The sequence below is a fragment of the Zea mays genome, chromosome 4 (genome assembly GCF_902167145.1).
Source record: "Zea mays cultivar B73 chromosome 4, Zm-B73-REFERENCE-NAM-5.0, whole genome shotgun sequence".
Classification (NCBI taxonomy): Eukaryota; Viridiplantae; Streptophyta; class Magnoliopsida; order Poales; family Poaceae; genus Zea; species Zea mays.
Window position 1 is genome coordinate 185,817,081 of NC_050099.1, and position 21,915 is coordinate 185,838,995.

The 21,915-nt window shown below is 52.4% G+C and overlaps 2 protein-coding genes across 2 annotated transcripts; one reads left to right on the forward strand and one right to left on the reverse strand.

The window, feature by feature from the left end:
- Positions 1–11,769: 11,769 nt before the first annotated feature.
- On the reverse strand, positions 11,770–14,325 carry LOC100381600 (trehalose-6-phosphate phosphatase4). The gene is made up of 9 exons (NM_001174419.1): positions 13,926–14,325; positions 13,672–13,812; positions 13,471–13,542; positions 13,264–13,341; positions 13,096–13,149; positions 12,843–12,944; positions 12,653–12,730; positions 12,423–12,492; positions 11,770–12,203 (listed from the first exon to the last, which is right to left on the reverse strand). Exons 1-9 carry the CDS (start codon positions 14,166–14,168, stop codon positions 11,971–11,973), a joined length of 1,071 nt encoding a protein of 356 aa, NP_001167890.1. The 5' UTR covers positions 14,169–14,325; the 3' UTR covers positions 11,770–11,970.
- Positions 14,326–20,276: 5,951 nt separating this feature from the next.
- LOC100381726 (uncharacterized) lies at positions 20,277–21,706 on the forward strand. Its single transcript, NM_001174533.1, has one exon. It carries the CDS (start codon positions 20,573–20,575, stop codon positions 20,888–20,890), a length of 318 nt encoding a protein of 105 aa, NP_001168004.1. The 5' UTR covers positions 20,277–20,572; the 3' UTR covers positions 20,891–21,706.
- Positions 21,707–21,915: the final 209 nt, after the last annotated feature.

Genomic DNA, 21,915 nt, shown 5'->3' on the forward strand with positions numbered 1-21,915 from the left:
CCGAATGGGTTGACACCCAGTTGCCGACGGTTCCGATCCAACCGGAGCTCTGGACCATGTTTTTCGACGGGTCGCTGATGAAGACAGGAGCCGGCGCGGGCCTGCTCTTCATCTCGCCCCTCGGAAAGCACTTGCGCTACGTGCTGCGCCTCCATTTCCCGGCGTCCAACAATGTGGCCGAGTACGAAGCTCTGGTCAACGGGTTGCGGATCGCCATCGAGCTAGGGGTCAGACGCCTCGACGCCCGCGGTGATTCGCAGCTCGTCATCGACCAAGTCATGAAGAACTCCCACTGCCGCGACCCGAAGATGGAGGCCTACTGCGACGAGGTTCGGCGCCTGGAAGACAAGTTCTTCGGGCTCGAGCTCAACCACATCGCTCGGCGCTACAACGAAACCGCAGACGAGCTGGCTAAAATAGCCTCGGGGCGAACGACGGTCCCCCCGGACGTCTTCTCCCGGGATCTGCATCAACCCTCTGTCAAGATCGACGACGCGCCCGAGCCCGAGGTACCCTCGGCTCAGCCCGAGGCACCCTCGGCACAGCCCGAGGTACCCTCGGCCCCCGAGGGCGAGGCACTGGACGTCGAGGAAGAGCAGAGCGGGGCCACGCCAGATCGAGATTGGCAGGCCCCGTACCTGCAATATCTCCGTCGAGGAGAGCTACCCCCCGACCAAGTCGAGGCTCGGCGGGTAGCACGACGCGCCAAGTCGTTCGTCCTGCTGGGCGATGAAGAGGAGCTCTACCATCGCAGCCCCTCGGGCATCCTCCAGCGATGCATCTCCATCGCCGAAGGTCGGGAACTGCTGCAAGAAATACACTCGGGGGCTTGCGGCCACCACGCAGCGCCCCGAGCCCTTGTCGGGAATGCTTTCCGGCAAGGCTTCTACTGGCCAACGGCGGTGGATGACGCCACTAGAATTGTCTGCACCTGCGAAGGGTGCCAATTCTATGCGAAGCAGACCCACCTGCCCGCTCAGGCTCTGCAGACAATACCCATCACCTGGCCCTTCGCTGTATGGGGTCTGGACCTCGTCGGTCCCTTGCAGAAGGCGCCCGGGGGCTACACGCACCTGCTGGTCGCCATCGACAAATTCTCCAAGTGGATCGAGGTCCGACCTCTGAACAGCATCAGGTCCGAGCAGGCGGTGGCGTTCTTCACCAACATCATCCATCGCTTCGGGGTCCCGAACTCCATCATCACCGACAACGGCACCCAGTTCACCGGCAAAAAATTCTTGGATTTTTGTGAGGATCACCATATCCGGGTGGACTGGGCCGCCGTGGCTCATCCCATGTCGAATGGGCAAGTAGAGCGTGCCAACGGCATGATTCTACAAGGGCTCAAGCCTCGGATCTACAACGACCTCAACAAGTTCGGCAAGCGGTGGATGAAGGAACTCCCCTCGGTGGTCTGGAGCCTAAGGACGACGCCGAGTCGTGCCACGGGTTTCACGCCGTTTTTCCTGGTCTACGGGGCTGAAGCGATCTTGCCCACTGACCTGGAATACGGCTCCCCGAGGACGAGGGCCTACACCGATCAAAGCAACCAAGCTAGCCGAAAAGAATCGCTGGACCAGCTGGAGGAGGCTCGGGACAGGGCCTTACTACACTCGGCGCGGTACCAGCAGTCCCTGCGACGCTACCACGCCCGAGGGGTCCGGTCCCGAGACCTCCAGGTAGGCGATCTGGTGCTTCGGCTGCGGCAAGACGCCCGAGGGAGGCACAAGCTCACGCCCCCTTGGGAAGGGCCATTCGTCATCGCCAAAGTTCTGAAGCCCAGAACATACAAGCTGGCCAACAATCAAGGCGAGATCTACGGCAACGCTTGGAACATCAAACAACTACGTCGCTTCTACCCTTAAGATGTTTCCAAGTTGTTCATATACCTCGCACCTACGCAAAGTTTAGTCGTCAAGGAAGGGTCGGCCTAGCCTCGGCAAAGCCCGACCCTCCCTCGGGGGCTAAAAGGGGGGAGACCCCCTCTGCGTCGAATTTTTCCTCGAAAAAGGATCTCTTTTTAGCAGGATTACTTTCGTGCTTCTTGACTACTTCGGAAAGCGGATCCTAGAAACGACGGAGTACACGTAAGCAGCCAAGGCTGACCGAGCCGAGGGACTCCTACGCCTCCGGGATACGGATACCTCACTCATCACCTTCTGCGATAAGTAACTCGCGCTCGGATAAAGCGACTCCGTGGACCGAACAAGTCTTCATGTTCGGAAGCTCTCCTGCCAAAGCAGTCCTTCAAGCTTTCTCGACTAAGTCGAGGACAAGGCCTCATGAACGGGTGAAAGTACGCGTAAGCGGCAAGGCCGACCGAGCCGAGGGATTCCCACGCCTCTGGGATACGGATACCTCACTCGTCCCTTCCGCGAGAAGCAACTCTCGCTCACACAAACATCCCTGTTACCGACAGAGTCCAGATGCTCGAAACAAGAGGAAAAAAGACGCAGCTTCGCGAGCACGGCGAGGGTGTGTTTTCTGGCCTCGGCGGCCGCAGAAGGCACACGCTACAAGACGATCTGATCCTGCAGGCTCGGATCTTCACGCTGAAGGGAGCCGTAGCACCCTCGGCATCGACGACGTCTTCAGCAAAGTCCGACCCAGCCTCGGACGGTGACGCGGTCCAGGAATTCCTCCGGGAATCCGGCACGAGCAGGCGGCTCGGCCGGTTACCCCTGGGGCCTCGGCCAACCGGCTTCCAAGGGCGCCAGCCCGACCCGAGGCCTCGGCTGATCGACTTTGGCGTCGGCTCCGCTGACGGACAACACGGCTAGGCTCCGGCCAACCAGGTTCCCATTCTCGAGCCAACTCCGCCTCTGTTCATACTGATATCGCTACCCCTGGCCTCGGCTCATCGAAGGGCGGCCGAGGGGTCTCTTTAACTAAGCTAGAGGAGCCCCAGACAACAAGGCCGATCGGGCCGAGGGATTCCTACGCCTCCGGGATACGGATACCTCACTCGTCACCTTGACACGAGGCGACTCATGCTCGGTAAAGCGGTTCAGATAATCAACAGACGAGACTTAGTGCTCGAAAATGAGGAAAAAACACGGCTCCGTGCCGAAATTACATACATGTTCAGGCCCCGACAGCCACAATGAACAAACACACCGGCATTCAAGATGCCATTACAAACGGAACTCCGGTTCCCCTCCGCAGGTACGAACAACCCCACTCCGAGGGGGAAGGCCTGCGGAGTAACAGAGGAACGATGAGCGGCTCCTGCCGCCCGTTCTAACCACGGCGCACTTCCCTCCCCAGCCCTGGTGATGAAAATCCTTGAGGCTGAGGGAGGGGCAGAGGCCGCAGCCCAGCTCGCTTTCCCCCACCATCAAGCCGGAGGTCGCCATCCTGGGTGACCACCGGTGGAGGGGTGCAGCCGGGCTGCATGATGAAAATCCTTGAAGCTGAACGATGGCTGAAAGGTACCCACTCCCATGGAGTTGCGTTCCTCCAACGAGGAGGCGGAAAGGCGGCAGATACCCCCCATCCGGGGGCCTGGAAGATGGAAAGACACGACGCATAAGGGAGGAAGATGACACGGTTGCCTTCTGAAAGGAGTCTCCCTCCTTTTAAAGGCAACTCTCCCTACGTGCGCTCCCAGACGCCACGGGCTGAGTCTTCTCCAACACGCTCCAAGGCCCTCCCCTGCGACTCGGGGGCTGGGTCCCGCATGTCATGCAAACCAGCTCAGGGCAGAAGAAGCCAAACCGCCGCGTGTGGTGCGCACGACCGTCCAACGGTTACAAGCGACCCCCCACTTTTGCCCAGACCAACGGGCGGAAGGGGCGGGCAGCCATGCAGGCGGCATGCAACCGCGCCAGGTGGACGCGCTTCTCTGACTTCTGACACGCCAGCTTGGAAGCCCAGGCCCACGCGTCAAGCAACCGGCGCGCCAGTTGCTGCATGCAAGCAACCGCACCGCCACTTGTGCCGCCGTCGTGCCTCTTCGGTTGCGGAGCCTATGCCGCGACTCGAGGCGACCCAGCAGCGCCAGCCTGGCGCGTTGGTCAAAGCGACCGAAAGTGGGCCGGCAGTAATGGCGGTGGCAGGCGGGCGGGCGCAACAGTCACGTCGTCAGCCAGGCTCACGTCTCCTCCTGGGACAGCAAGAGAGCCTCCTCCCACGGCGTGAAGACGGTGCACCCGTGACCCGTTCCTCGAACGGATCGCGCACGCGCAACGGCCGCCCCGCCAACCACTCGCCCCGTCGCATTAACTCCACGGCGGGACAGGCGGCGCCTCTGACGGGAGGAGCGCGCGACGCTTCACCTTCGCCGTAATAACCGCGTCAGAAAAGGTACGCCACGTCGTTCGATTTCGTATCCTTTTCCTTTTTCCTCTTTCTCTATCTCTTGCAACAGGGACCGGGAAAGGGGGATACCCCGAAAAGGATCCTTCTCCGCGAAGGAACCGGGCTCCGAGCCCCCCCTACTGATCAGGGGTTCGAAGACTGGCCCTCCGAAGGGTTCAACAGTCGCCTCAGATCGCGTGGGCCCGACACCCACTACTGGTCAGGGGTTCGAAGGCCAGCCCCCCGAAGGGTTCCATGGCCGCCTCAGGCTACTCGGGCTCCGCGCCCATTACTGATCAGGGGTTCGAAGGCTGGCCCCCGAAGGGTTCACAGTCGCCTCAGACACTGAGCGAGGGATGACCAGGGGTACGTTCGATACATAACCGGGGCTCGGGCTGCGCTCCCGAGGTACCCTAGGACATTTCCGAGACCAGTTGGAACGATCTTGTAACGGAATCCCATCGGAGGGAGGCATCGAGCCCTCGGACCCCGTCGCCAGGGGACCGGGTCCGGCAAATCACCTGCAGGTACTTTTGGGCGTGCCTCTGGGCCCCTAGCCGACCCCCAACGAATGGGGCACGGACGTCCACTCGGATTACCCGCTTGCAGCTCACCGGAGACACCATGTTCGGTGCCCATCGAGGGTAACATGGCGCACTCCCCCCCTCCTCCTTGCGGAAAGGCGATGTAGGGGCGTATGTAAAAAGTCGAGTCTGTCCCTGATCGTCCTCTCGCCCTGTGCAGAGGCTCGGGGGCTGCTCTCGCAAAAACCGGCTCCGGCCAAACCGTTGACAGCGTCAACATACCAGCCCGAGAGCTTGGGCCCCGACCATGCACCCGGGCTACGGCCAGTTCGCATGAGGGAACGACCAGACCAGCCGAAGCATTACGCGAGGTATTAAGACCTCGAAGGAGTGTAACCACTCCTCCGAGGCCTCGGGGGCTACACCCGGCGGGTGCGCTCGCGCGCACCCACCGGAACAAAATGCAACCGAGAAAGGCTGGTCCCCTTGCAAAAAAGTGCGACGAAAGCCTCCAAGCGAGTGCTATCACTCCCTTCGAGGCTCGGGGGCTACTGTCGGGGACCATAATTAGGGGTACCCTCAAGACGCCTAATTCTCAGCTGGTAACCCCCATCAGCATAAAGCTGCAAAGGCCTGATGGGTACGATTAAGTCAGGGATCAGTCCACACGAGTGACTCGATCATGCTTCACCCGAGCCTAGCCTCGGCCAAGGGCAGCCGACCTCGAGAGACTTCCGTCTCGCCCGAGGCCCCCCTTTTTACGGCGGACACATCACCGACTCGCCCGAGGCCTTGGCTTCGCTCAGAAGCAACCCTGACTAAATCGCCACACCGACTGACCAAGTTGCAGGAGCATTTAACGCAAAGGTGGCCTGACACCTTTATCCTGACACGCGCCCCCCCGGCAGAGCCGAAGTGACCGCCGTCACTCCACCGCTCCACTGACCAGTCTGACAGAAGGACAGCGCCGCCTGCGCCACTCCGACTGCGGTGCCACTCGACAGAGTGAGTCTGACGGGCAGTCAGGCCTTGCCAAAGGCGCCATGGCGAACTCCGCTCCGCCCGACCCCAGGGCTCGGACTCGGGCTAAGACCCGGAAGACGGCGAACTCCGCTCCGCCCGACCCCAGGGCTCGGACTCGGGCTAAAGACCCGGAAGACGGCAAACTCCGCTCCGCCCGACCCCAGGGCTCGGACTCGGGCTAAGACCCGCAAGACGACGAAACTCCGCCTCGCCCGACCCCAGGGCTCGGACTCCGCCCTGGCCTCGGCCGAACGACCTCCGCCTCGCCCGACCCCATGGCTCGGACTCGGCCTCGACAACAGAAGACAGACTCAACCTCGGCTTCGGAGGAGCCCCCACGTCACCCTGCCTAGGGCACAGACCCGCCACGTCAACAGGGAGCGCCATCATCGTCCTACCCCAAATCGACTCGGGTCACGGAGAACAAGACCGGCGTCCCATCCGGCCAGCTCCGTCGGATGGGCAATGATGGCGCTCCACAAGCTCTGTGACGACGGCGGCCCCCAGCTCTCTTACGGAAGCAGGGCGACGTCAGCAAGGACTCGACCGCTCCAACAGCTGTCCCTCCGCCAGGCTCCGTCGCACCTCCGACAGCCACGACATCACGCCAGCAAGGTGCCAAGACCTCTCCGGCTGCCACATTGGCATGTACCTAGGGCGCTAGCTCTCTCTCCGCTAGACACGTAGCACTCTGCTACACCCCCTTTTTTGTACACCTGGATCCTCTCCTTACGACTATAAAAGGGAGGACTAGGGCCTTCTTAGAGAGGGTTGGCCGCGCGGGACCGAGGACGGGACAGGCGCTCTCTTGGGGCCGCTCGCTTCCCTCACCCGCGTGGACGCTTGTAACCCCCCTACTGCAAGCGCACCCGACCTGGGCGCGGGACGAACACGAAGGCCGCGGGACTTCCACCTCTCTCACGCTCGGCTCCGGCCACCTCGCCTCTCCCCCCTTCGCGCTCGCCCACGCGCTCGACCCATCTGGGCTGGGGCACGCAGCACACTCACTCGTCGGCTTAGGGACCCCCCTGTCTCGAAACGCCGACAGAACCGGACCGCCGACACATGGCATGTCCGTTGGACCGCCCCCACACACGGCGCTTCCTACCCAGGCCGTCGGGCCGCGACACACGCGCTCGAACGCATAGCAACGGGCTTTAGTTCTGTTTGGCCAACACTCCCCAAAAATCTAGCCCATTATGAGTTTCTACACTCAACTATACAAACAATGCTTGGTCCTCCAAAATACATAATGTGGGACTATTCTCAACAATCTCCACCGCACACATTGCGAGCCGAGATTTGTATTAGAATGCATCGGGCCAACCTGGCTCCAATACCAGTCGTTGGAAACAGACCGCCGACACATGACATGTCCGTGGTGCTGTTGCAACCGGGCTATCGACACATAGCGTGTCCGTTGGACCGCCCCCACACACGACGCTTCCTACCCAGGCCGTCGGGCCGCGACACACGCGCTCGAACGCATAGCAACAGGCTTTAGTTCTGTTTGGCCAACACTCCCCAAAAATCTAGCCCGTTATGAGTTTCTACGCTCAACTATATAAACAATGCTTGGTCCTCCAAAATACATAATGTGGGACTATTCTCAACAATCTCCACCGCACACATTGCGAGCCGAGATTTGTATTAGAATGCATCGGGCCAACATGGCTCCAATACCAATCGTTGGAAACAGACCGCCGACACATGGCATGTCCGTGGGGCTGTTGGAACCGGGCCGCTGACACACGGCGTGTCCGTTGGACCGCCCCCACACACGACGCTTCCTACCCAGGCCGTCGGGCCGTGATACACGCGCTCGAACGCATAGCAACAGGCTTTAGTTCTGTTTGGCCAACACTCCCCAAAAATCTAGCCCATTATGAGTTTCTACACTCAACTATATAAACAATGCTTGGTCCTCCAAAATACATAATGTGGGACTATTCTCAACAATCTCCACCGCACACATTGCGAGCCGAGATTTGTATTAGAATGCATCGGGCCAACCTGGCTCCAATACCAATCGTTGGAAACAGACCGCCGACACATGGCATGTCCGTGGGGCTGTTGGAACCGGACCACCGACACATGCCGTGTCTGTTGGACCGCCGCCCCGACACACGACGCTTCCTACCCAGGCGGTCGAGCCGCGACACACGCGCCCGAACGCATGGCAACGGGCTTTAGTTCTGTTTGGCTAACACTCCCCAAAAATCTAGCTCATTATAAGTTTCTACACTCAACTATATAAACAATGCTTGATCCTCCAAAATACATAATGTGGGACTATTCTCAACAATCTCCACGACACACATTGCAAGCCGAGATTTGTATTAGAATGCATCGGGCCAACCTGGCTCCAATACCAATCGTTGGAAACAGACCTCCCACACATGGCATGTCCGTGGGGCTGTTGGAACCGGACCGCCGACACATGGTGTGTCCGTTGGACCGCCGCCCCGACACACGACGCTTCGTACCCAAGCGGTCGAGCCGCGACACACGCGCCCGAACGTATAGCGGTGGGCTTTTATGTAAAAAGGTTTCTAAATCTCAGTTTAAAGAGTTATTAGAAAAAAAAACATGTCTCCAATGATACCAGAAATGATGTTGCTACTTTATCTTTTTTGTCCCACATTTGGCAAGCCGAAAGGGACTCCCGAACGCACTTTTTTCGTGTGAAATTCGTGTTATGTGCCTTATATTTTGTTTCTCTTTTATTTTTTATTAATAAACTATGGGCTACTACGTGGAAAACGAATCTTGTTGTGTGTTAGACTTTTTATTTTTACAGTTTAGAACATTTCCAGCATCCCATCAAGCAATTTAATCTATATTTCGAATAAATGAATCATAGATATTTGTGTATGTTTTGTACGCACATTTTTCTGTACGTAGGTTTTAGAATCATTGCCAGAACAATATCATGTTTGATGGAAAGAACATTAAACTTCCTAGAACGTGAGAGGGAGATGAGTTTCCGGCGGGCGTAATTTGAAGTATATATTTGGCATCTAAAAATAGAGAACTAATGGAGAACATAGAGTTTTTTTGCTCCCTATTATTATTTAGCAACTCCTCACATATGCCTTTAGAGCAACTCCAATAGTTATGTAAATTTTAGCTCTCTAAATCACAGATTTAAGAAGTTGCTAAATGGATTTTGGAGTAAAAAAATGTGAGTTTTCCAATAGTTCTCTAAATATAGGTTGTAATTTTGTTTTGTATTTATCCACATAAAAAATAAGTCACAAAAACTATATAATGCAGTCAACATTTTTGTTTAAGGAGTTGTTAAATGGTTGCCAAATGTAGAGAGAAAATGAGGTTAGATAACAAGTTGTTAAATTTAGAAAGTTTATTTAGAGAACTATTGGAGAATAGTTTTCATGTTAACTACCTAAATTATTGATTTAGAAAGTGTTTTAGAGAACCACTGGAGTTGCTCTTAGGGAACTTTTTTTTACAAAACCACTGTAGATGCTCTTAGGTCTATTGGAGCAACACCACCCCTAAAAAACTAGCTCATCAAGGATTATACCCTGAACCATATAAAGGCTTGTTCGGTTAGTTCTCAATCCATGTGAATTGAGTGAGATTGGATGAGTTTGAATCCCAAACAAGTCAAACATCTTCTTAATTTTTTCCAATCACATCCAATCCATGTGTATTGGGAACAACCGAAAACCTAAATCATACTTGTCTACCCACAATTCAACCATATAAGCCATGCTTGTTTACCCACAATTCACAATGCATGTGGGACTATTCCTAACAGAAATGCTTCCATTTGCAGTTAACCAGTTTACTCCTTTAATGTCATATATATATAGGTAGGAAAAATTCTTTCGGGTGATAAAGTTAAAATCACGCATATGAGTGATGATAATTGGCGGTCCCGAGCAGTCAACTCTTGGCCACGCACCGTATGGTGTCGGATAAAGATGGATCAACATTTTAAGCGGCAGTACTCATTGGAGTTTTCAGCACTAGAAGATGAGGAGCTTGTGCTCTAGAACTGTACCACCATGCACTGCAATCACATTAATTGTGAGGAATCGTGACACCTGGACAGCAGCAGGACAGGGTGCACGAGAGATCGAACACAAGAAGGCTTCTGTCACTTACTCACAGCTGCTTAATCTATATGCGTCAACCGGGGAATAATAATAAGAGAGGCTGCCTAATGACTCATCTTGAGATGAGGATTATTGAGGAGGTTTGGCCTGATCAAGGCCACGAACTCCATACATTGTTAATGGTTCATTAGATCGATTGATTATACTACATGCCTAATCCCAACTCCCAAGCACCTACGTTACCGGCCAGCAGCAGCTAGCAAATCCCGATCATATCTCATCAAGAACTTTACTTACTCCAGTGCTAGCTTAATTATTCAAAGATTCACCATAAAATACTAGCAGCACCCAGATTCTTCATCAGCAAGCTAAGGACCACGCACGGCACAGTTGGAGGAGGAGCCGGCGGCCTATTGTATTGTTTTGTATGGCGTCTGAACGAAGGAATCACGGGATCCACAACACAGCGTGGTATAGGCGCGTGTAGATCTCTGCCATGTATATGCACACCGATGGCCATGTCAATGAGCTGTCCCCATCGTACAATACACGCGCAAAAAGTATTCAGGGGCTCGTCGCCGTATATAATATCAGGCGTTCGTACCCCAGTGACCGCGGCTGCTCGACACGAATCAGCTGCGCCCAGAGCTCACACATGATCGTATATATCCAGCAAGTAGTAATAATACTATTGTCTTGGAGACAGCTTTGTCATGGTAAGAACTGGCAGGGTGGTGGAGATCGTGCAGCTAGCAAGCTCTGCTGCTCACATGCCGCCCTAGCTTAGCTACGATCGAGCGGCCGGTGTCGTCGTACGGCGGGATCCAGCTCCTTTTTCCCAGCTCTCTTCATCACGCTTGCTGTATGCTTGCATCACGTGTATATGCATTTATCGTCATGCGATCATCGAAAGAAGAAACAAGGAACATGGCATATGCATCTAGCTAGCTACTTTCCTAAGAGACTTCACCTTGGTCTCGCTTGTTGTGAAGTCAAGGTTAGGGGTGTTTGTTTGGAATTATAATCTGATTAGATTATATAATCCAATATATTCTCAACTAAGTGTTAGTTCAAAATATGTTGGATTGTATAATCTAGTCAGATTATAATCCCAAACAAAACCCCCCTTGTTTGGACAATCTCGGATTGAAGTGGATTGAAGTGGTATGAGACGTATCGAAGTGTAATATGAACTAATTTCTCTTTCAATCCCTTCAATACACTTCAATTCACTCCAATCCCTCTTTACCCAAACAAAACCTTAGCAGTCTTGTTTAATCAATGGTCTCAGAATCCGTTGTAGTTGCTAATTGGTGCTCTCTTTCTCTCTTTTCCCTGAATTGGAATTGTAAAGACTGGTTGGCACGAAATAATTTGCAGAATATAATTCCATTGCTTGGGATCTCACATTCATTCACCAGGAGTACACATCTTACAGAGAGGGTGCGTAAACAGTGCCTAGACATACAGCAGCTACTATAGTTACATACTTATATTAATTGGGGGTGAAGTGAAATTACCGAACCTTCTCTGTTTCTTTCAAAGGTTCTTCAATTCAAGGACGTCAGGTAGCTTTGCAGATAGACGACGATGCCTTCCAGAGTCATGGGGAACAAGCTAGGGCCAAAAACAACAGGAGAGAATAATGGGGGTGGGGGGACAGTACACTGCCTTGGAGTAGAACCGGTTACTGATACTGTATTCGACAGTAGCGCCAACATGCTCAAAACACTTTCAGTGACGCTGTGCTTTGTGTGCGGCCGGCCGGCCTCCTTTTTCCTCGCTCGGTGGTGGCGGAGGCCGGCAGCACACGGTGGTCAGGGAATCGAAGAACATGTAACACAGCAACCACCACGAGTCGTCGGTTTCGGAGGCCACCACAAGCTGAAGAATCGTCAGAGAGAGTGGAGAGAGAGGGAGAGAGAGAGACAGAAAAAAAAATTGGTCTTGCAGTGGTGGGGTATGTTTTCGCGCATGATTGGACGCCCATTCGATCGATCGGTCGGTCCATCGATTGACTAGTCGACCAAGAACAAGAGCTACACCGGCGGCCGAGTCGTCGTGGATTTCCGCTTCCACTCCACCAGGCGGAGCAAGAAGTCCATGACCTCGCCGGGGTCCTGCAGCGAGTAGGAGGCGTTCGTCTCCTTGGGGCACTTGGACACGAGGATCCCGACGCCTTGGCCCCTCTTCCTCAGCACCTTGAAGGCGTCCTCGTCGGTGCGGTCGTCACCGATGTACACCGGGAGGGCGTCGCTGCAGCTGGCGAATCCTGGAGAGCGACAGCAGCCGGAAAAAATAAATAGGCGGCGTGTGCGTGTCATCAGCATCAGCCAGCAGCGATTTGTTTGGACAGGAGGTGTGATACGCGCGCAGGTACTGAATAAAAACTGCAGGCGAAACGAGAGCAGCAACTGTGGACGACACGGCCGAAATAGACAAGGGCGGGGCGGGGCGGGGGGTGGGCTTTGTTTTGTCGTAACGCACGTACCGAGCGATTCGAGCAGAAACTCCAAGGCCTTGCCCTTGTCCCACATGATGCTCGGACGGATCTCCAGAACCTGATGCACGCGCCAAAAGTTCCAGCAGTCTTGCTCAGTTTCTGATCTTCACTAGTAGTACTCACTAGCCAGCTAGCTAGTACTTGTATTATTAAGCAAGGACAAGGACAGCCAATCAGCTATGCCGTACATGTGTTTCCGGTCAAGTCTAGCTAATTACCTTCCTGCCTTGAGTGAGCTTTAGCTTGGGGTAGTCCTTGATCACTGCCTTGACCTGCTCGGCCAATGCGTTCCATCTCTGCAGCAAGGAAGAGACAAGTGTTAACTATAAGACAGGTACAGAGCTGGTGGGAATAAACTAGCCGCGCGCGCGTGGTCGATGCAACTTGGCATCCAAAGATGGGGGGTACCTTTTCATCTACACATCTGAAGTGCACGGACAGGCAGAACTTGTTGTTCTCCACCTTGGCGCCAGGCGTGGACTTCGTCTTCTCCACCAGCGCCTTGTACACCTGACGGGAAAAAATGCGGATTCACCGCGCGCGTGCGCGGCCATTATTGTTAATCTCCTCGTGCATCGGCTGGACTTCACAAGCTAAGCGCAAGTGGACAAGTGTGCTTCTACTTCTAATCGACGACTCTAGCAAGCAGCACGCAGCGTACCTCGTCGATCACGGGGAGGAACTCGCTCGCAGGTTGGCACAGAACTGACTCGGGCTGGAGAGGGTTGGAATGAGAGGGCAAGATTTGATTACACGACAGTCATGGAGAGCTAGTCTCCGACCAACTCAATCAATCGAAGGAGATAAGAGCTCTAGCGTGCGAGCGTACATTGGAGCTTGGTCCTTCGATGTCCATGCCATGGCTGCCGGCGTAGTAGAGCTCCGACAGGTCGACGAAGCTGCGCACCTGTGCACGCGCGCGCCAGAACGAAGAAGAAAGCCAACAAATCAGCCAATGGCCTATGCACGCACCCAAGCGCACGCGCGAGCTTGTCAAGTGTTTGCGGCGCTGAGACGAGTGGCGCAGGCAATGTACCTTGTCGCGGCAGCGCCCGCTCACGATCGCCGTCGGGAAGTGCTTCGCGACGTCGCGCACCGCCGCTCTCATCTGCGGACCAGTACAGCGCAAGGGGGGAAACGTCAGTCGAGGTCGAGGGTGAGCCGAGCGTGAGCTTTCGTCCGGCCGCCATGAAAAGGTTGTATGTGCCGGGGAGAGCAGCAGGATCGGAGGCCTCACCACGTCGCTCATGTAGGCGGCGTCCGGGTCGGCGACGATGGGGGCGAGCGTGCCGTCGTAGTCTAGGAACATGACGACCTTCTTCCCCTGGGACGCGCTGGCAATCTGCTCGAACTTCCCGAGCGCCGACGGGTGCTTCCTCTGCGAGAGAAACAGGGTTAGCATCGTACCTGGAGGCAACAAGCCATGCACGCGCGCGCGCGCGTGCAAGCTCCCGACGCGTGTCAAGAAGACGAGAGGCAAAGTGGAGTCACCATCCAGGCCGTGAGCTCGTCGACGTCGGCGGCGGCGCGGGAGCGGGTGGGCGAGGAGGCGCGCATGGCCTCGACCCAGGTGCAGCTGGCCGAGCGCGCCGCCGCCGCTGCCAGGTCGAGGTACCGCAGGGACATGGCGCCGGCCGCCGCGCCCCGGCAGGCCAGGAGGGCCGGGCTCGAGCCCGGCAGCGCGGTCCCGGCCGCAATGCCCATCTCCGACACGACCACGTCCTGGTTCGTCATGTGCTTCCGCTTCACCAGCGGCCCCAGGCAGCAGGGCAGGCTCGTGGGAGGCAAACCCGGCGACTTTCTCGATCGTCCCAACACGAAGCACTTGGACGGGACGAACGCAGTTAGCCTCAGGGACCTGGGGGAGTGTGCGGGCTTCTCAGGGCTTGAGATGTGGGCGGATGCGATGCGAGTTGGGAGTAGTAGGAGTGCGGCGTACTTATAGCTCGGGGGTGGGCCCAGAGGGCCTGCCACGTAGTATCCCGAGTGGAGCCGACGTCTGGGCCGGGGGTGGTCGCCGGGCTGCTTAGTAGGCCGCAGCCGCATTGGTGCATGATGGCCCGCCTCCCTCGCCGAATTGATTTGTTTCGTAGCATGCAACGGCAACTGGGCATGGGCGAAGGTAGGTGTAGGTCTACATGTGCATGAACATAGTGTCAAGAAACACTACGGCTAATACATAAGCATAAAGAGATTCTACTTTTCTACCACTCTCGTAATAACCAACAAAAGAGGAGTTTCTCTATTATTGTCTTGTATCTCTCTTTATGCTCATGCCGTCCCGTAAAAGGAATCGAGAATCTCACGTCTCTATTACTGATTACAGGGTTCCGTAACCTGAATCTGCAATATACAATGATATCGTTACTCAGTACATCGTCGATACTACTCTATTGTTGCAGATCTAACCTACACAACTCTTTATCAAAATGGCAGATTTTCGGCCTTGTCAAATTGTCATACATGATAGGCTTTGTTTTCATCAACCAAATCAAAAAGCATGGTATGTCGTTCTTGATCCACTAGAAACTTCTGATATAGTAGATTTGGTCCATCTAGAATAAATTCACTAGGACTGCTCCAACCCCTCCCTCACGGCTGATGGACAACCAACGGTGTCGAACATCGGCTGATTGTTGACTAGTCGTGGTTGACAGTGATGCAGCCATGACTAGTTGCGACCGGCTGCCGCTAACCATAGCCTGGTACGACTGGATGTAATCGGCTGGCCCGTTGTTGGATGAGTTTTAGTTTCCCGGTGGGCGACATGGTGTGTGACAACTTTTACGAAGCACTGTCAAATTTTACGAAAGGAGACAGGCGGAGAAGATAGGACAACAACGCCTGAGCACCCCTACGTGTGATAGCGCATTAGCCTACGCCGCAATATACTCCTATGCACTCCTCCGACTAGACGAGTCAAGGGCACGACAAGCCAGGAGATCTACACGACGAGGAGAAGATATCCATTATCCACGGACCGACGCTCCACTTACTCCATATCTAGGCCCACTTGTTGGGGCTCGGGCACTATGTACATGCCTCCCTTGGGCTATAAAAGGGAAGGCACACATAAGGTAATAGACAACCTCACAAGAACACACAGAGACTCCTATGCAATAAAACACACGGAGACTCCTAGACAATACAACTTACAACGGATGTACGGTCCAAACCCCGCACACAAACAAATCTAACACTCTGTGTGTCCTTGAGTTCATCCTACTAGCGCCAAATCCTACACCGTCGGTCCTCGTCTTAGTCCGACATTTAACGCGCCAGGTAGAGGCGGGGCGCTTAGCCTGGCCCCTTGCTGATGACATCCCACTCATCCATCGACAAGCTCGGTAGAGGTGGATTCACCAACATTTGGCGAAAGGCGAAAAAGCAACGCCTCAAGATGCTTGCCATCGTTCTTAGGTGGCACCTCAACAGTCGTGCCAACACCATCAGGCAGAAAGCGGGGGAAACCTCAAGCATGATGCTTGGGGTTACCGCTGTTGGCGCTCCTCTAGGCCTTGTGATGCCCAGGGTCACAAGCGTCAAACCCCAACAGAGCACAGTGGTATTCGAGGTGGCCACTGCCATCCGGAAGCCAAGCACGAACGAGGTCGTCGCCGACGATCGGCAGATATGCTCCATAGTAGATGGAGTCGTCTCCTCCGCCCAGGGAGATGACTTCTTCTACATGCCAATGGGTTTCAGGAAGCCATAATAACAATGGCTACGCATTTGTTAACAAATTCTTCGCAACCTACACTTATACCCTACTCTGACTAAACGGGTCAAGGGCACGACAAGCTAAGAGATCTATACGACGAGGAGAAGATATCCGTTCTCCACGGACCGACGCTCCACTTACTCTATATCTAGCAATAGATTACGAGGCCCACTTGTTGGCGCTCAGTCACCATGTGATGCCTCCCTTAGGCTATAAAAGGGAAGGCACACACATGGTAGTAGACAACCTCACAATAACACAAAGAGACTCCTAGGCAATAAAACACACGGAGATTCCCAGATAATACAACTCATAGTAGATGTAGGGTATTACGCTCCGACGGCCCGAACCATTCTAACCCTTGTGCTCTCGTGTTCTTCCAGCTATTCATGCAATCCCTAGGTCCCATCCTCATCTTAAGATCAGGGCGGGTGCACTCTGCCACCCGGTCGGAGGATTTTCCCTCCAAAACAATTAAACGAACTAAATCTAATAGTTTCAGCAAACACTTCGATATTGTAGCAACACACCACAAAACGTTTGGAGAAAAAAGAAAAACAAATATACTGTATCGAGTGTCAAGGAAAGACACTCGGCAAAATAAAGGTTTACCGAGTGTTTGGTGAGTGTCAACGCCTGACACTCGACAAAGTTAACGGTCGTCAACTATAGACGGTTGCTGACGGTTCTTTGCCGAGTGCCGTGTTTCGCCGAGAGCTTGACATTCGGCAAAGACTCCTTTGCCGAGTGTCTTTCTATGCCGAGTGTTTTACCCTCGGTAAACTAGGTCTGTGTCGAGAGTCTTAGTTCGCCGAGAGTGGCACTCGATAAAGCGCCGAGCACTCGCCAAAGAACCTGATTGCGGTAGTGTTATAATATTCTTTGTTTTTAAGGGTCCTAGGATGAGACTGATTACGGGGTGTTTGGTTTATAGTGACTGGTTTTTAGTTTATTCATTTTATTCTATTTTATTCTCTAAATTTTCAAATACAAAAACTAAAATAGAGTTTTAGTTTCCATATTTATCAATTTAAGAACTAAAATAGAATAAAATGTAAAGGCTAAAAATTAGTCCCTATAAACTAAACACTCCTATATACGACATCCAAGGTATAAATTTGTATATGCCTAAACGCACGATTATGGGTGCCTTTGATATGGCTCTTTAGACGGCTCTAACTCAAGCTTATCGTAAAGTTGTATCAAACGATTATGAAAAACGACGGCTCGCCGATAAACCCTAAAAAAAATAGAGTCTTTTTTTGTTGAGAGCTAGAGCACTAAAAACCTGGTTTTTATCGGCTCCACCTATATTTTTCCCATACATAATTAGAAAGAAACGCGGAGAGAATCTATTTTATCAAACAAGTAGCAAAATGGCTCCGATCCCTTAAAAAATCTAGAGTCCGAACTGTTTTTGAGGAACTAGAGCTCGGCCCAACGGAGGCCTACATGTCAAGGACCCTGCTTCTGACTCACATGTTAGGAACCGTCTGTTCTGATTCTTCTTGCTGTCAAGTGTTGTCTAATAACTATATTGTACTAATCTACTAGTACAGAGGAAACAGCTTAAAAAGGAAGAAGGGTCAACTAACATATAATTCTCTGACACCTAAGTTGGCCACTCAGCAGCTTTCATTGGGCAATATCTGTTCTAGCTTTTACGCTGTTAATTACTAATCTGTCTGGTACTCCTCACCAAAAGATGTACTAATCATGTAACTAAAATAATAAATAATGTGCGTACTTGCAGCAACACACAGCATACTGACATTGGTAATCCTGTTCATGGGTCGGAAAGATGGGGATAGGATAGGTAGGTCAGGCCCGTCCAAAAGGATGCTTAGAGGTATCATTAAACTGAACCCTTGCTCAACTCGCAGACACTGCTGCGTTGCGTGCCATGCGTATCTGAGATGGAAAGACCCAAAGAAATTTTATCTGCTCACGGACTCGGCACCGAGAACCTGAGATCTCCAGACCCCCGTCGCAATCGGCTCGAGCTCGCAAACGCGCGGTGGGAAAAAAGGAGGTGGGAAAAAAAGCGAAGGGATGGCAAAACCATCGCCGTGTAAAAGAACGCGGCCGCTTTCCACGTCGCCCGCCCAAGTACCCATCGTTTTCTGCTGCTGCACCCACCTCCTCCAGCCTTCCCTTTTTTTTTGTTTCGCCTTTTCCCTTCTTTAGTTTGCACCAGCAACAGATTAAAAGCGCCTTTTCTTGCCAAAAAATAAAAACGGACCATGGTTCTGCTGGCTCCGTTTCCTTAACAGCCAAGACAAATGCATTTTGTATTCCTAGATCTAGTGAGCAGGATCTTAATTGGACTTTAGGTACCAAATTGAAACCGATATGTTTGTTCATCGAACTCCAGGCATCAGCTAGTTTGATATTTGAAAACTTTACTTGTAGCTTGATTTTATTAGTTTGTATTGGAAGATCGTGTTGACACAGACCGCTGAACGACTGCCGATATATAGAGAGGGGATAAATGTGTCTCGCAAATAAAAATATATAGCACGCACATACGCATTCAGTATTTGTGAAGGACATGAGTCCTCGGCTCCATATATGACCAAATTAGGGATGACAATGGTGAATTCTCTGTCGGATTGTAGCTCCTTGTCTCCGCAACGAAAAGATTATTCTGTAGGGATCCCACGAATGTTTGCGGGGATATTTTTCTCCATCCCCATCGGGATCCTCGTCCCCGCTTAAATTATAATTAAATCTACTCTATTTATTATTAATATAAAACATCGTCACTTATACATATTGTTAGATGTAAAAATCATTATATGTACATTAAAATAAACACATTTGAACAACGGATGATCTCTTGACAAGATCATTATTTATTTTTACCATTAACTATTACATGAAAACATTGTCATATGTAAGTTTAACGGGTCCCCGCGGGAACGGAGACAGAGAATGCTTCCTCGTCCCCATCCCTGTTTACCTATCGAGAGAGAATTTTTTCCCGTTTAAATCCCCATAGGGGAAGAAACTTTGTCATCCCCATCCCCTAATAGAGGAATTCCCCGCAGGGAATCGGAGATCGGGTCCTTATTACCATCTCTAGACAAAACACTCTCAAGTTTTATGAGTAGTTTATTTCCTCCATAGTCCTCTGCCTATTTACCAGCCAATGTAGCAGTTGTTTCGCCTTGTTTACTACGTGACGTTTCCCATCTGTTTATAAGGCCAGTTACATAAAATTTATTAAGCTTATTAGAGGGTGCTTAAAACATTCCGTGGCGGTGCGGTGAGAGGGCTCGATGGGTCCACTGTGTAGGGCACCAGAAGAAAATTGAGAATGAGAAGAAAACATGGAAGACCGAATTTATAAGGGGCATTTAGTATTGGTTCATACAAAGAATCGGTGCTAAAGGTCTATTGGCGGGAACCTGAAAAAAAAAGACCTCTAGAGATTTATTTGGGTATAAATATAATCAACCACACAATTTAAAAAAATATAAACAAAAACAAGTAACAAGTGGATCTCCCTGCTCTTGTAGTACCAACTGAAGGAGGTAGAGACTTTATAAAGCATGTACAGTAATATTGGCTGAGCCTACAACTGATTCTAATATATGTTAGATCAACCGGCACCGAGCCGAGTACATTAGGTTAATCACAATAGAGATTTTATGAGGTGTTTCACGTATTAATTAGCCTGCCACATCAGCTATTTGATGACATGTCATAACATTTAATAAGGAAGAGTTTCATGGAGTTTCATGGGGATGAAACCATGTTAACTCGTTTCCAAGGTCTTGAAAACTGTGTGAAACCTCCACTGAGAGTGTTTTGTTTCATCTTCATATAATTGAGTAAATCCTATTGATTATTTATATGCAGCATTTAAGAAGTATGTTGACATATGAAACAGTGAGATGAAACTCTCTATTGAGAGAGGATGTTTCATTCATCCATAAAACTGACATGACATTTTTGAAAATAGAGAAATGAAATTCTCACTGTGATTAGCCTTAATAGCAGTTGGAGACACCAAACGATATTGATGTCCTCTTCGAGAATGCGACGGTTAAAGCACACTTGGATGAGTACAAACCGCGATCAGGCCGCGGGTACCGCGCGATAAAAAGACGAGCCATGCGTTCTGGTTCGAGAAAAACGACACGGGATCCCAGTAATCGACGCCAGGCAAAAGCGAGAGGCACCTCCGCTCCGCTCGGCTTGCCGTGGGTTCCGTCGGCCCGGCCCCTCGCCACTGCTGTAGAGTACGCCCTTTCCTCTCCGGTCGAGTCAGCCGCGCTCCTTTACGCCTCGCCGCTGCCCCCGCCACCGCAACGCCTGGTGCCCGGGGGCCGGGCCGGGTCGCGTGGTGGATCGACGCTGTACCAGTACCACCCTGCCTGCCGGCCGGCCGGCCTTTGGTGCGTCGCGTGGCATGTGCTGCTTGCGCGCACGTCGCGTTTCGCCGTCGAGTCTTGTGAAGGGACGCCGGACGCGCGCTGATGGGACGGGACGGGACCGGACTCGGACCGGGACAAGACGCGTCAGAGTACTCTCGCCTGCTGAATGCCTGCTCAGTGCTCACTGCTCAGCCGGTGCGCCCGCGCCGCTGTCGGCGTGCACGCCTGACGGGCGGGGGGCGGCTAGCTCCGGGCTCCCACCTCGGTTGGCGCGCGGCCAATCCCCACCGGCCGCAAGTACGCCCATCGCCGGGCCCCACGGCGTGGCGCGGCGCTACTGCCTAGTAGCCTAGCTACCTTGCCCGAGAACCCGAAGTAGAAAATGGCCAAGGCTTCCCCAGCCAACCAGGCCGTGCATGCATTGCATGGGCATATATGCGTCCGACCCGTATGCTGTCGAGTCGGCTAGCTTGCGTTGCGTGGAGTGTAGCTATAGTTGATCAGATGCATGGTGCAGTGAAGAGCGCGCAGCACACGGTTTACCCGTCGAGCTAGCGAGTACACAGCCGGAGTAGCCAATAATTATCAGCTGGACTTCTTTTTGTAGATCCTGCCGCTGCTGCTATATATATATATATATATATATTTATTTATTATAAATGTAAAAAAAGGAGAATAACTTTGTTCTACGTCTGGTGCTACTTATTATTATTATACTATATTTTGTAGAATCCCGGCAGGCCAGGCATCGCACACCGTGATGGACGGACAGCGCCTTTTTCGGTCTTCACGTGGTGTGGCCCAAGAGCAAGAGGTTCCCGTGCATCTTTCCGTCGAGTCATTTTATACAAAAGACGGGCCTGCCATTGGCCACCAGCGTTTTGCCACCAATGATCTGTGATCTCCGCTGTGGGATGGCAACGGGCACATTTTACCCGCGTGCCCGCGGGTAAAAACCCTATAGGGTGCGGGTTTGGGTGTGAGTTTGTACCCGCGGGTACGGGTGCGGGTTTGATTCTCAATCCGACGAGTTTTTTTCTCGCGGGTATGAAAATGTTATACCCGTGCCCGCAAACCCGCGTACCCGCAATGGATATATATATATATATATATATATGTATGTATGTATATATATATATGTGTGTATATATGTAATTTTATATGTGTGTATATTATATATATACATATTTGTATATGTATAGTTATATGTGTGTATAAATATATGTATATATAGATGATATATGTATAAATATATGTGTATAATTATGTGCCCGCGGGTTTGTGGCACCCGCGGGTCGCGGGTATGGGTAGCATATTGTACCCGTCGCGGGTAACGGGTACGGGTGCGGGTTTAATATTAAACCCGCGGAGGCGGGTT